Genomic DNA, 15,524 nt, shown 5'->3' with positions numbered 1-15,524 from the left:
AGATATAGTTCCTGCTTAGCATGTTCTTAGGAGAAGTAGAGAGTATCTTGCAACTATCATCTATATATTGTGAGGTTAGCAAAAATGTAAATAGTATGATGAACATACATACAAATTACAGTGGGCTCCCCTTTTAAATATCAATGCCTCTTGCCATATGGTAAGGTGAAAGTTAAAATCATGTTTTTTCTTTGTTTTGCTTTTTGATGTAACAGCACAAGGAAAGTGAGCTATCTGGTCTATTCTTAATAAGAAAGAAAAATGCATTCTAATGAGGAAGAGTAAATTGTTGATTTTATCTATGTGTGTTCATGAATTACCTGCTCCTTCATGCATTGGTTGGAGCTTATGGATATGAAATGCTGTGATGTTGCTAATTATCATTTCAAAAGCCTGGCTCTAATAAGGCCAGACACAGCATCTGCATGCAAGCAGGCTCTTTGCAGTGCTAACATTTTAGTGGATGTGAAATTTGATGAATGTTTACAGCTAAAGGTCACCTTTCCTCACACCTACATCAGTCAGGCAGTCATTGGGGCTTAGCTGTCTTGTGCTCCTGCATTGAGTTAATGAGGACTCAAGGACCTGTGATTAGCTACAATGTAAAAACTTGGACTTTGGGGAGAACAAACAAAAATATTTCAGATAGTCCTGAGATTATTCTTATGTATGTTAAGTATATAGAATAGAGGAAAATTAAATGCCAAAGACTTAATATATAAAGAGAGCTGTGGAAATCAAGTAATTATGTTTTTTTCTCCTTTTTTTTGAGATGGTCTTTTAGGTCATAGGCTATGATCTCTTAGATCTTTTAGGTCATAGGTTATAGCTCTTAGAATAAGCTGGCTAGACTAGATCTAGACTGCCTGTGTTCCCTACCTATCTTGCAAGGAGTAAATGGTGTCCCAATTTCAGGGGTCCACACCAGGATGACAGGCTTTCTGACAGTTTGAGAGCACAAGGTCTCTACTAGAGCATCAGCCCCCAAAACTCCCCTCTCCTCATAACTGTTCCCATTAAAAAGGGCACTCCTATGAGTGTGCTCCTGCCACACCTGTTGGTGTGCAGGATGTCCACCTTCTCCAGGTGGCAGCATGACAGTGCACATCAAAAGCCTTAAAAATATGCATGACAGAGATTACATTTCCAAGAATTTATATTAAGGACATATCAATGATAATGTGAAAATGTCCTTAAAAATGGAAGCAACCTAAAGAATTCGTTCACCATGTAAGAACTTGTTTGTTATGCTTCAGAAGATTGGAGACTGACGAGAATTAGGCTTGAGATGGATTAATAATTGTACATTGAGCATTGACCCCCCTATACTGAATTTTATTGTTGTTAACAACCATTTGATCAATAAATATGAGAGATGCCCTCTCAAAAAAAAAAAAAAAAAATGGAAGCAACCTAAATATCAAATAGCAAGGATTTGCGATATGGCATATTAATAAAATGAATGCTACAAAACCATTAATAAATGTAGTAAGAGCACATGATATAAAAGTGTTCACATTAAAAAATGGTTTAAATGGTGACCTTTATGTATATTTTACACAATTTAAGAAGTGTTCATAAATATTTTAAGTGAAAAAATGAGTCTCAAAACAGGATATAGTAGCTTCTCATTTTTGTATGCAAAATGCATCCTCAAATGGTAATGGTTGTGATGAGCAAAGAACTTGTAATTTATTTACTCTTCTCTTTCCTTTCTATTTTTTCTATTTTTTCTTCTCCACTTATTTATTCCATCTAAGTGAGGTGGGGGGATGAATAAGCTATCTAAATAAATAGAAGGAGGATACTCCTCTCTTCAATTTACTTTCATGACTTTATGGTTGGGTTTAACTCATTATGCTTGTTAAAGAAAAATAAACTCTGCAGAAGGAAATATTTGAGAATATGTTAAAATGTAGAGCCCAAATCCCACTAATACAGATTATGTCAAGACACTGAACAATTGAACAGTAGGAACATGCCCATGTTGTTTAAGTGCTCAATAGTATTCCTATGAGATTTTTCAGAATATAATACAAAAAATAAGAAGAATGGGATTGCTCTGGAAGTGGAAATCCAAAATTTTGTAAAATAGAGACTAGAGTAAAACTCCTGGATGATGGGGCTGTGGAATGTGCTTGATTAAAGCTGTGAATTAGAACACTGTCTTCACCTCTAAACTGTCACTAAATTGCTTGGTATAAGTCTAGTTATTTTAACACTTTATTACAAGGTATAATTTGTAGAAATTGGTTATTAACATATTCAAATATATCATTGTATATCTCTGCACAAGCAACAGAAATTTAACTGAGTACCTACCATGTACCAAGGACTGTGCTAGATGTACAGAGGTGAAAAGGCAGGGCTCCTTCCTCAAAGTACATTATCATGTTTACTTGACTTAACAGTAGAGTGGCCAAAAGTGGATGAAAGGTACTTCATCATGGGAAAAGTAGATGAAAGATTTATATGGCCAAAGAAGTTTTCCTGGAGAGCTGTCAGTCCGAGGCACCCTCAGATTAGTCAGAGCACAGGATGGGTACACACCCTCACAAAGTACATGTATGTGCTTAAAAGTTTCTGGTAAAGTCTTGGTATGTTTTACAGTTCCAGTTAGGGAGCTACACACTATCCATATCTCAAAGTAAGGAAAGTGAAATATAGGTGGTCACATAGATGTATTCACAGTTGATATCTACCTGAAATGCTTTCAAATATACATTTTACTAAAACCAGAGAGAATTTGTCAAATAGTGTGCTCAACATGCTAAGTATTTATGTCTGAAAGTGGTTTCAAGAACCCAACTGCCCTGCTTCAACTCCCCATCTCCTGCTTACTAGGTATGCTTTTTGTTTAACTCTCTGTGCCTCTTTTCAATCTTCTCTACAAGGGAGATGACAATACTTGTTTTGTTAGGGTAGCTGTGAAGAGTAAATGAGGCCATTTACTTCTCAAACAGCGACTGACCCCTAGTGAGTTCTCAGTAAATGTAAGCTGTATAGTAAGTCATGCTGGTGGTAGTAGTAAAATAGAATTACATATATAAGAATCCTAACTCCTTTAAATTTAAAAATTTATAGCCGTGAAACACACAAAATTGCAGTGTTTTACATTGCTGAAGGTCAAGAAGACAAGTGTTCAATCCTCTCCAATGAAAGAGGAAGCCAAGCATATGAAGACTTTGTTGCTGGACTTGGATGGGAGGTAATTCATTTCCTTCAGGAGGTGTTTATTGACTGGCACTTATTTAAGGATGCACATAAACTAGACATTCACTGTTTAAGGTTTTACAAATGTTTTTATGTTCAAATACAGCATGGGTAGAGCTCTGGAGTTGAAGAGTGTATGGAATTTAGCATCTATTAATTGCTTTTCAGAACTTTTACATGAACTTTTGTTTTCCCTTAGCTTTCTTAAAATTACTTCATTTGCTTTTTATCAGAACTTAATAGTCAGATCGGCTCACCCAGCCATAGGCAGTTTGTAGTAAGAGAAGAGAAGACGAACCTGGGCAGAGAAGCAATGGCTTTGGCACAATATGGAGATGGAGAAGAAAGCAGTAACCTGATTAGTGAAAACATGAAAAAAGAATTGGATGAAGTGAAAACTTGGAATGAAAACAGAATATAGTAGCCATGATGGCTTAGCTATCAATCTGTTCCCCTAAGGTAGATCCAGGATGATTGATATTGAAAGAACTTGTTTTTCCTTTACTAAATGATACTCTGACAGACATACACACTTATATACATGCACACAGCATGCTTACATATCTGTCTCCAGGAACGTAAATCTGAAGAAAAATACATTCCTCGATTCTAAAATAGAGTCATTCAACTGGAAATCAGCATATCTGTAACAGTTTCCTTAACTTTTTCTTACTTTTGTTGTGTTATCTATGCCATGAAAAACTCTCTGGGTGTATAAGTACAGTTCATCCCTGAAAGTTGAGAGTTAGCAAGGGGACTAAAGTGGAGATAGGGATAGGATAAGGCACATCACGGTCAAGGCCAGATGCTTTCTAAAATGGCTACCACGTTTTAGTCTTTTTAGAGTTTTTGTCCTTCCAATAGATGGTTCTTCTTACTAATGAGGTGACTTCCTATTATCATAGAACATACTTATCATTTTTAACTAGTATATTTTTAAGTCAGATATTCTTAACTAGAGTCTTAAGAAAAGACTAGAATATTAATTCAGAATATATATTGAGTGTATTTAGCACAGAAGATTTTGAAACATCTGTACACCTTGATGCAATTAACATGCTTTTGAGTGTTCCTACTAGTTTGATGCCAGCACTGTTTGAGAAACAAAAAACCCCATAGATCTATCAATAGGGAAACCCTGTGTGTGTGTATACATGCCCACACACATACACACACACTCAGGTATAGGAGAGAAAAAAGTTAAGAGAAATAATGCACCAAACTTTTGACAGTGGCTCTTAAGTTGGTAAGATTTTGGAGCACTTTCATTGCTCATGTTTCTTTAATATTTTGGTTTTGCCTACCTTTGTATTATATTTGTTTATAATCAGAAAGCTATTCAAATGTAAATAATCACATTTTTTTAAAATCTGCATTCTTGCAGAGAGAATAAAAACAACTCATATTTGACACTCACTGTTTTTCTCTTTGTGACCTACATCAGGTGGACCTCTCAACCCACTGTGGGTTCATGGGTGGCCTTCAGCGCAATGGCAGCACTGGACAGACAGCCCCTTACTATGCTACCTCGACCGTGGAAGTGATATTCCATGTTTCAACTCGGATGCCATCAGACTCAGATGATTCCCTCACCAAAAAGGTAGGGGATCTTTCTGGGGACCATTCTCAGCTGCCCCGGTTGTTGAGGCTCTCCTAGAACAGAAAGGCTGCCATGTAATAGCCACCAAGACCGATTCCCTCTGGATGCAACCTCAGGGTAACTGTTCTCCAGCTTCAGTTGCAGTTAATCTGAAGTATCCACCTTGACACAAACCAGATAAAGAAATATATGAGAAGAAATCATTTGAGTCTTAAATCATGAAATTAAGATTTAAGAAAATGTTACTTTTGAACCTTCCCTGTCATGACCATTAACTGACAAAATTATGTTGGTGATCTCTCAGGCTGGCAGAGGTCATGGGAGGTAATGACCATGTATTGATGGGGATCTGAGAAGACACCTCTCAGGCTTACTGTGGGGGGACTTGGCAGCACCCATCAAAACAGCACGTGCAGGGGTGCAGCTGCCCAGCAGTCCCACATTAGCACTTGTGTTCTCCTTCAGCTTGGGCCCTGCCAGCAATTTTTTCTATAATTCAAAGGAAACCTCTACCTCTGAGGAAACATGGCCCTTATTTTCCAACCTGCAAGCTCTTCACCTCAGGTGACTCTCTGTTAGAAGTGGGAGCAGCTTCATAGAAGAGAACTTTAATACAGGAAGGAAGCCTAGAAATTGGATCTTCTGTTTTGAGTTTCCAGAACGACTGCAGCTTGCCTGCTAGTGGGAGGCAGAGCCTGGAATGCCCACTGCACACCCTCTGCCCCGCCACAAGGATGCAGGGACTGAAGACAGCACTCGGGTGGGTTGGAGCATAGGTCGCTCAGACGCTGACCAAAGCTACTGTTGCCGGGTGGGAGCAATGGGAGTGGTTATAGCTGGGGTCTGTAGACAGACAGACCTGACTCAGGTATGTGTCCAGTTACCTCACCAGCTTGTGCATCAGTTTCCCCATCTATTAAATGAGATTAAAAATACAGCCTGTGTCGCAGGGCTGTCGTGAAGGACATGGATAATGCCTGTAAAACTGCCTAGCACAGTGCATGGTCAGATCTCTAATGGTCAGCCCTCATCATTGCCCATCAGTCCAAATGATGGGTTTTTCCCCTGTCCCATTAGGCAGATGATTGATACTGGCCAGTGAGCCTCACTGTACCTGCCTCACTTCTCTGCAGTTTTGCTTTTTCATCTCAGTAGCCGCAGGCATCTGGACCACACACGTGGGGCAACAGTGCTCATGAAACCTCAGAACTTGGGTCACAGCACTCCCAGACAGTTCACAGGGACCAAGTGTCTCACCTGAGTACACAGAGTTGGCTTTCCCTTGCTAGCCAGCAGGCTGGCCTGGCCTCCACCGGCCTTGTGCTGGCTCCCAAGGCCGTGCAGGAGCTGCCTCCACGTCTTAGGTTTTGGTGGCGGCCCTGGTGGTGGCTCTGTTAGTGAAAGAGACCCAGCCCTCCGAGAATCTGTTTCAGATGACTGGGATCCTAGACGAGGCTCACACAGCCCTTTTTATTTGCAGTACCGTGAAAGTTCCTGCTACTCTGCAAATATGACTGAAAACTATTTTGTTAAAAGATTTTGTTTACTTTCCTAAGTAGAGTTGTCTTTCTTTCCTTTCTTTGAGAAAAGACTGTGTTTTCTTAATAAAACGCCATGTTGTAAATAATGTTCCAAGGCTTGGCCCAGTTAAAAGATTCCCTACTGTAATAATCAAAATTCAGCTGATACCTTTTGCAGCTCCAAGATTTAGCATCATTAGTTACCAGCTGTCTCTATGAGGATGTCTCACAGCCAGACTAAAAATCAGTCACAGTCACAGCAGCCTCCAGTTCCTTGTCTTAGTCTAACTAAATTGTCCCTAACAGTTTCAAAATGAGCTGCAAAATTCTAAAGCGATTCATGCTCTCTTCTGCCCCTGACACAGGAGCACTTTTTTGATTCTGCCACCCAATTGCAACCCCATCCTGAACTCTTGATCCTTCACTGCAGAAATTTGTTAGCTCTTGCTAGATTAGATTTTTCACAGCTAATCTCACTGCTGTAGGGGTTTCCAGAGTGGGGACAGAGCTGTGCTATTGGATTTGTCCAATTCATTTGACTCCAGGACTGTAATTGCACTTATGTCTTACAAGGCTTTTATAGCCTCAGGCTGGCCAGCCACATAAAAAACAAATTGGCAGTGATACAGTCGAGTGAAAAGGGATGAAAGGCCCACATTATCAGTCTCCAGGCAGCACTGTTCTGGCAGGAAGTTTCTTGGTTAATTTACAAATAAAACTTAGATTTTGGGATGGGCACACTGTCAGCTGAACAATGGGGATGTCAGGCCTGACTGTTACTTAGCAAAAGTAGCAGCCGGGCTCACTCAAGAACAGAAATTCTTCAGTCAAACAGACGACTCCTTCTGGAGCCAGCTGGCGATGTAATGCAATTAGTCAGGAAAGGAGGTCAGCCTATTAGGTGTGTACCATGACCAGTGCCGCCAGTGCGTGCCGCCTGGCAGCAGCAGGCAGAATAGCCCAGGCAGAGGGACTTCAAAACTGTGTCAGGATGAGAAGTGGCAGAACATGGGGTTGATTTCTTAAGACTTAAGAATGGAGCATTTGTTCTGAACCTGTTAAGCATCCACGCATTCTGGAGCCTATTGTGTGGTTAAAGCAGGGTCTGTGGCTGGCATGAATGACAGCTCCATTCCAGGCTGAGACGCATTTTGCCTTCTCCCAAATTACACGCAGGTCAGATTGACTTGCCCATGTGTATGAAGTAAACTCGCTGGTGGATTTCTAATTGAGGGCCTCTAATCAGAATTCCTCAGAACTCACTGAATGATGTCCTGATAATGAAATCCCCCTTTAAATTGAGCAACACTTTGAAGTTTCCAGAGTATTCCCTTATGTTCTGACATGGTTGGTCATTTGGCCAGGTTAATTTTATTTGTTTTACCTACTTGTGTTCTTGTTGTAAGCAGAAGAGGGTATGTTTGCTCTTTGCTCCAGATTTATAAGCCAATTGTTGCTGTGGCTTTAGCTCTTAGTTTTATGAGTTAGCTAATTAAACTTTGACTTGTCCAGAAGTCTATGGTCCATGACATTGAAAACAGCTTTGAGATGATAAATATTGTAATATCACCACAGAGAAATAGCTCTTCCTTAATTATACAATTGCCACACTGGGAGAATGGGTCTGTTAGTGTGACACTGTTCTCTCTTGCTATAATTCTGAGACTACAGTTGCAAACAAAATTAAGAAAGACTTACTTGGTTATATAATTGAGTAACCTAATTTAGAAAAGGGAGAGTAACTGCAGAATTTCTGTAATCACTGTATCACCTCAGAGCTAATGCCTTGCAACTTTTACTTCTGGATCAAAAGGAGCTTTCACAAATTATAGGATGTTGGTATTAGGTGGAAGCCCCACATTTGAAGGATGACAAATGGGCGTGTTGTTCCCATTCAGATATTTGTGCCAGCATTGTATCAAGAGGCACAAAGTCACCCTGAGGGTTGGCTGTCTTCACAGATGTGGTCTCGGGGACAGCCCTGCTCTCAGCTCCTTTCCACTGGTCTAAATCCTCCCAAGTGTCATTTTGAAACTAGCCCTATTTCCCTTGAAAATGTACCTTTGTTGTGTTGCTGGGGCTGCTGGCCACCATGTTTTCAGTCCAAAAGGATTGAATTTCAGGAGTGTGTTGTGAGGGCCTTACATGTTTTTTAAAAAGGAAAAAAAAAAAGAGATGGAAGAAGAGAAATAAGGGAGATGTTCAATATGACTATGAGAACCCAGTGTCTTTTTTTTTTAACTATTTATATAATGGGTTGACTACACCTTTTACCTGCTACCCTTTTAGCCTTTATATGTGAGAGCAGGGGGAGAAGAAAAAAAAATGTCCTGGGTAATTTTACATTTAGGAAGTTGTAGACACCATTAAATTATTCTGGATCTTCATGACTTGTGCTCAGCACCCATGGTGGCATTTGGCCCAGAGCCCACATTCAGACACAGGTGAATCGTGTGCCCCTCACAATAGGGGATACCTGGACCTGCACCTGTATCTCACTGTAGGTTCAAAGGTACATTGTAAGTCTCTTTTTTAAAATTTGTGTGAGAAGACTACATGAGAGAGTCAGACTAAGAAGGCATTTGTAGCAGACAAACTTCCTTTGTAACCTTGTAAATGGGAAGGAGGCCATGTTGGGTCACCTCCAATTTTCCCTTTGTGGTCAAATAGTCTATAAAGAAAATTATATTTACACTAACATAGTTTCAAATGCATAGCATTCCAGAGCATCCTTTTTTATATTTTGAAACATAAGCTTTGACATAACATCTCTGTTTTATCAAAGTGCTTCAGAATTAACCATTTTTAGGATTCATATGTTAAACAAGTGAGGAAGCAACATTTGCTTTTTCATGGTGGTAGATAATGTCTTCAACATGTGAGAGGACAGCCTCAGATTCTCAGTAGGTGTCACAGTGCCTTCACCAGTTAGCCTTCATGGTCTCAGGGCTTCAATTTTGGCCAGCACTCTAATCTTTATAATCTAGTTTTTTTTAGCCATACTTTCAGGCTTCTTCAGATGAATCATATGCAGCTTTCTCCAGCCCAGAATGTGGGCATTATGTGGGAGCTTTACCAAGGGTGTTCTTGGCCCTGGAACAATTCCAGTTTGGCCCTGGAACAATTCAAAGGGTCACTTCCTTGGAGGCATGCTAAGCCCTCCTCAGAGAAGCCAGGAATCTCTACATGTTTTTGAACCTGATGGCCTCTTTGTGTATAAAATGATAAATAAGTAAGCTGAACCATTTCAGCCATGACAGTATAGTTACTTTCCTAGATAGCTATGAACAGGAGAAATGGCACTGAATTAGAAGTCCCAGCCCAGTGCTCAGGCCTGCTGTGCCACTCACTGCTCATGCACCTTAGGTGACCTTGCCCCGTTGAGCCCCATTTCTTCCTTGTTAGACAACATAAAGATGTTGTGGTTTACCTCAAAGAGTTAGTGGAACGATTAAACAGAACAATATGTATAATCATATTTTCTATACAGAAAGGCACTCTAAATGCTAAGTACTACTCTTCTTACTAAGTTTAACCAATATTAGTTTCTTAAACAAAGGTAATTTTATATATTTTCTTAAAGATTTGTCAAATATAGTTTTTATATGTTTGGTAACAATTATGTTATAATGGCTTATATTCATTCTTTTTTACTTAATAACCATTGAATTAAGAGTCTTATGAAGCTCTACTATAACATGGAATAAAAGACTCATGTTGTTAATTGTTTAAAAGCATGCTCAGCAGTATAAAGCATAAGGCTTTGATGCAGGAGTAAAACACAATTTTTGAAAAATCCTCAAAACGCTCCTGTCCCCATCCAGCTCTAATATACCTGAGATGTTTGCGTGCATCATCTTTTAGTACCAATGAGTTTCATGGAAGAAAATTGTTCTCATGCTGTTGTGCTTTTTTAAATCTTATAGAAGACATTTGTGTTGTAGCTTTCCTAGAAGTGAAATATTTTTACCTTTGAGTATTATAATTCAATTTGTAAGCACGACCCCTCATAAACTGCTGTTATCACTCTGATTAATAAAGAGCCAATTTGCCATTGCAGCTCCGTCACTTGGGGAATGACGAGGTCCACATCGTCTGGTCCGAACACTCCAGAGACTACCGCAGGGGAATTATCCCAACTGCCTTTGGAGATGTTTCAATCATTATTTACCCAATGAAGAATCATATGTTCTTTATTGCGATAACGAAGAAACCCGAGGTACATTTTCACTGCATTATTTCTCTGACTCATACTGCATTTGCTATGTGATTCACTGTTACTGAAGAACAGTGATATAAATATGTTCAAAGGGATTTTTATGCCTTATATGTATCTGAATTACATGGGCTATAGAGGAATTAAATATGAACTGGGGTTTTTAAAAATGTTTCCTTATGAGCACAGAGTTCTGTATTTTATTTCTTAGACTCTGAAAATTATAATGTAAAGATGCGATTTTTTAAATGTTTTAGGTTTTGAAACTTTTGTAATTTAAAAGAATCCTAATTTTGAATTTGGGGCACATTGATTAATGAGAGCTGAAAGAACCCCATGTTCCATCTAGCATTGTGTAGGTGGCTATGGATATAGAGTCCTATCTTGCCTGACAGACGGGCACTGCTCACTGAGTCTCTGACTGCTACTAGTGGAGGGTCAGTCCTGAGGAGTTGCGGGCATATCTATAAAGAGTCTGAGCCTCTGTAGCACAGCCCCAGTGATGATGTTTAACAATTGAAGCATCTTGCCACAGAATCAATGCAGCCATGTCAATTGGTATTGATCATGGGAATGGCTGGAACAATCCTATGCTTATGTCCATATACTGAATCGGCTGTAGTTTCCATCTTCACCTATAGTAGTATTTTAGCAGCACTTATTTTTGTCCTGGAATTATTAATAAAGGGGTTTTTAGAAATTCTTACAATTCAGCATAATTTATAACATTCAGCATATTAAGTCACTCTTCCTCAAGAAAATGACTTCATGTGTTTGATAATAAATATAACTTTCATTTTCATTCCAAATTGTTCTCCTGAAGGAGCTAAAATTACCATTCTAAATACTGTCTCTTTTTAGCTGTAAAATAATAGGTAACTGAGATTTATTGGGATTTATAAGCTAGTCTAAAGTGTTGAAGTTGTGAGGTTTAAGTGAGCTAAGAAATGAAAGGTGCTTCAAACAGCGCCTGGCCCAGAGGAACGGCTATTGAAGTATGAGCTTTGGTTGCTCTTATCTTTTGTTATAATTACTACCATGAAAATAGAATAAATAATGAACCCCAAGGTCAGCATGCTTATTATTTCTCAGTCTAGATACAGTGTGAGTCAGCTCCTGAATTCAGAAAAGTCCCATTCTGCATGGTGAGCACCCTAACGTAACAGGAACCTTTCTGTTACTGTGAAGTGCCAACAGTTCTTCATATTAAATATTTGTATTATCTTTTATTCAGAGCTCTATGTGAAGTTTTCACTTTTGTGCAAGAAAATGGCTCTTAGTGCTAATAACCCTTGTGTTTGTCCATAAAGAACACTCCCTTAATTTTAAGAATTAAGCTGAAAATTTTAATATTAGATATATAGTAAATGTAGTGTTCTATAGCTTTCAAAACTGGAAAGTGTTTCTCTAATATTTAGTATGGAGTAATTGGCTTTATTAATTCATTTTCAGCATGGCCCTCTAAAATGTTGTTTAATGCCCTAAGAATGTCACCTTTATTTTTACAGTAAAGAACATAAAACGTATTTCAGTTCACTTGTTAGTGATTTTTAGAAAGGCCTGACACTTATAATGCATGAAAACAAGTACTAACGTACATTTTTAAATTTCTTTAGAAAATATGTATAAGTTTCATAAATTTAGTCATAACTGCTGGCAAGATGAATTGAACAGATCACTTTCTTAATATTTCAATTCAAAAAGCCTAAAGGGAAAAAGAAAATAATGGCCACTGGAAATTTAGTGTTATCCCCACATTTAAAGTACAAACCATTACAATGTAATAAAATTAATCCAGACATTTCCAGGGCAAGTGTGGCTGACCTTTTGTTCACCAACCACTGACCTCAGGGTGAATACAAGAGGCTTGTGGAGGGAAAGTCTGTTTGTTTGGCTTCAGTCCCTGGTATTTAAATTGCATTCCCTAATCAAATGAAAAGGCTGTCTTCTCTATCAGGTTACAGAATCCATGGCAACATTTGGCCTTTTATATCCATAATGTTAGCCTTTTTGTTTGCATCTAAGTAGAGACACCTGGAGCAATGTTAACATTAACCGATTTAGCATTAATAGCTTCATTATATAAGAATTTCTGATCAGATAGCTGTTACTTTTGTTATATTGCTTCAGCTTGTATTGTTGTCATTTTTTTATCTCCCTGCTTGGCAACCAGGCAATGATTTGCAAATTTTTTTTGTCTTGATTAATTAAGCAATATAATTATCAGTAACCGTGATGCAGTCTTTGCTCAACAAAGCTTCTGAGAGAAAACAATGGTAAGTCTGTTAGTATGAATGCATTCCATGCGTCCCAGATGCATGAGGATATTATGGACAATGAGGGGAAAGGCCGCCTGTGAGCGAGGACAAAGGGTGCCACGCAGACTCGACACACTGCACATACCACGAGGGACATGCTGCGGGCTCCCTGGGACACAGACGCCTCGTTAGATTACAGCTAGTCAGCAGAGATTAATTCCCAGTCATTTGGTGCAATAATTTACCCATACCCCCATCTTTTAACTAGTGCTCTTTACTGTGGAAGTGAAGGCTTTGTACTCAAAAGGTTTCTTTAACCTTGCCCACTTTTAGGGATCTTCACCAAAATCCTTCTTTTGGCTTAGAAGTTGTAATGACACAGCTGCTTGAAGTTGAGGAATATTCCTTTTGGGAGGATGGAATACACACGTTTCAAAAATTGTAGGTAGAGTCAAAGGCATTCTTTTAGCACCTGTATATGTCATCTAAATATAGTGTGAGTGTAGTCTAAGTATATTTATTTTACTGGTCTCTGGGCAGCCATGCTTCTCTAAGAATAATTTTAATCCTTTTTATTGGGTAAAAAAAAAACCTCATCAGTACACAAAAGTCTTGCTCATTGGATAGAGTCATACATATTCAAATTTACTCTCATTCATTTGGCCTCATTAATAGCATATGCAATAATCTAGGGCTGTTTGTGATACAAGCTCAAAGGCAGCATGGTCTCCAAGGCCTTTGATATTTAACATATTTTGCTATTTCATTCCATACACCTCCCTTAAATATACAAATTATGTGCCTGGAAGAATCTGCCTCCTCTTCATACACAGCATTTGTGAAATGGTATGTTGAAGAGGTGTGGGTGTGCTTACATGAGCACTAAAAACCTTCATCTGAGAGGTCCCGCTCACTGCCTGAGCTTTTTGTTGAACTTTTTACAAATAAATAGATAGATATGAGTGTGCTTATTAGCAACATGATTAAGTCCATCTTCATAAAGAGAAACATGCTTTTATCAGAATCTGGTTTTTTCCTACTTTTATTTGTCAGCAGTCAGGGAAGACTTGCATATAGAGCAGAACATAAGTGATTCACAAAGCCTCCATAATGGAGTGAGGGCCTGTGTTGCTCTCCTTTTAATAACTGAAAATAATATTGGTGTTCAAATATCTGCTTTTATGAATTTATGAAGGTAAAGTTTGTATTTTTGTCGTGTTTCTCTCCAGGCACAATAGTGACTCGGTAGTGACATGCTGAAGCTTTGGTGAAGGGTCCTGCTTGTCACCCCAGTCAGCGTCAGTTCTGTAAATGAAAAACACTTTAATCTCCTCCAAACTTTACATACTTACTTGGCCCTGGTAGAGATGGGCATGGGAGAAAAAAAATGGATGACGATTCAATCATTTTGATCAGTGTCAGCAGGAAAGAGAGATAGGATAGGAGATGAGACTCTAAAGTTCCAGTTCACATGCTGCCACATGTGGGAGGATGGCTGGCTGGCTGGGCAGCCTCTCTGTTTCTTTCTACCTTAGCTTCCTCAACTATACCATTCAGGTTGGGAACGAAGTTCTCTCCACAGTCCTTTCAGAGATTCTAAGATTCCCCTTAAAGACAATGGGCCCTCATTGGATCCTTCCATTCCTAGATGCTCATCCTTTCTCTCAGTTGCCCAACTCACCAGACTGCTGTTGAGATAGTATCTGGCCCCCTTGCAGGCTCAGCAGTATGTGTGTGTGTGCGTGTGTGCATGCACATGCCCAGGAATGCAGGCTAACACTGATGCATCAGAGTATGCACAAGAGTATTTGCACATGTGAGGTTGAGAGGACTCAGTACTGGCACCTGTGTTTGAAAGGCACCCTTTTACTAGTGTGGCGTCATTACAGAGGGAGTGTGTTGATTGCAACATGGTTATGTAAATTTCCTTCATTCTATTTCAGATGGGTAATATTCCTAAATATTTACCTCAATGCTAACAAAATAACCTTTTTGAGATTAAGTCATACACTTTAAAATGCTTGGGGAATTTCTCAGGGAAAGTAAGTTATCTTTTGAATATGTAAACAATCATTTATTTTGAAAAGGTAATTGAAAATACTTAATAACTAGAATTTACTAAAATACATTATTCAAAAGATTACTGCAATATATTCTGTTTTGGTAATTTTTTTAAGTAAAGAAATGACATTGAGAACTTGGTGAAAAGGCAGCTGTCATTTGTAGTTGTTACATCAATAGCAAAATTGTTTCTCTAATTCATTGACACTCCTCATTAGAGGAATTCCCTGAATACAAGAGATTTCTATTATTCCTTTTGCCCACTTTTTTTTTTTGAAAATTTTTGAACAATTTTAGTGTAATTTAAGATTTCAGAAATGCCACTTTTAAGATATCCATTACCCTCATGATTGTACATAGTTTCCAATCAATATTAAGGTTCACACACATCTATGTAATGAAGGATTCATTTTTTTTTATGGTTAAAAGCTAACATTTATTAAGCCCCTATTTGTGCCACTTGTGCTTAACTCTTCACATATATGCTATCTCATTTGATTCTTACAACTCCTTTGGATGAGAAAACCACTTAACAGTAAAGCTCCTTGCCCAAAGTTTCACAGCTTGCAAGAGCCAGCATATGGATTTGAACACAGATCGTCAACCTTACCAACTAACTTACATAGGTTAATTCGGTTCAGGATACATCTAGTATA

At 38.6% G+C, this 15,524-nt stretch overlaps 1 protein-coding gene across 3 annotated transcripts in view; it reads left to right on the top strand.

The window, feature by feature from the left end:
* The window catches only part of RALGAPA2 (Ral GTPase activating protein catalytic subunit alpha 2), a 401,571-nt gene that overhangs the window by 260,680 nt on the left and 125,367 nt on the right, over window positions 1-15,524 (top strand). For all 3 annotated transcript variants that reach the window (XM_073236981.1, XM_073236983.1, XM_073236982.1), the window contains 3 exons: window positions 3,085-3,208; window positions 4,658-4,813; window positions 10,394-10,552. In XM_073236981.1, the coding sequence (XP_073093082.1) occupies window positions 3,085-3,208; window positions 4,658-4,813; window positions 10,394-10,552 (439 nt within the window). The remainder of the gene's footprint in view (window positions 1-3,084; window positions 3,209-4,657; window positions 4,814-10,393; window positions 10,553-15,524) is intronic.

This window comes from Manis javanica, chromosome 5, assembly GCF_040802235.1.
Source record: "Manis javanica isolate MJ-LG chromosome 5, MJ_LKY, whole genome shotgun sequence".
Classification (NCBI taxonomy): Eukaryota; Metazoa; Chordata; class Mammalia; order Pholidota; family Manidae; genus Manis; species Manis javanica.
This window is presented reverse-complemented; position numbering and strand designations above follow the sequence as displayed.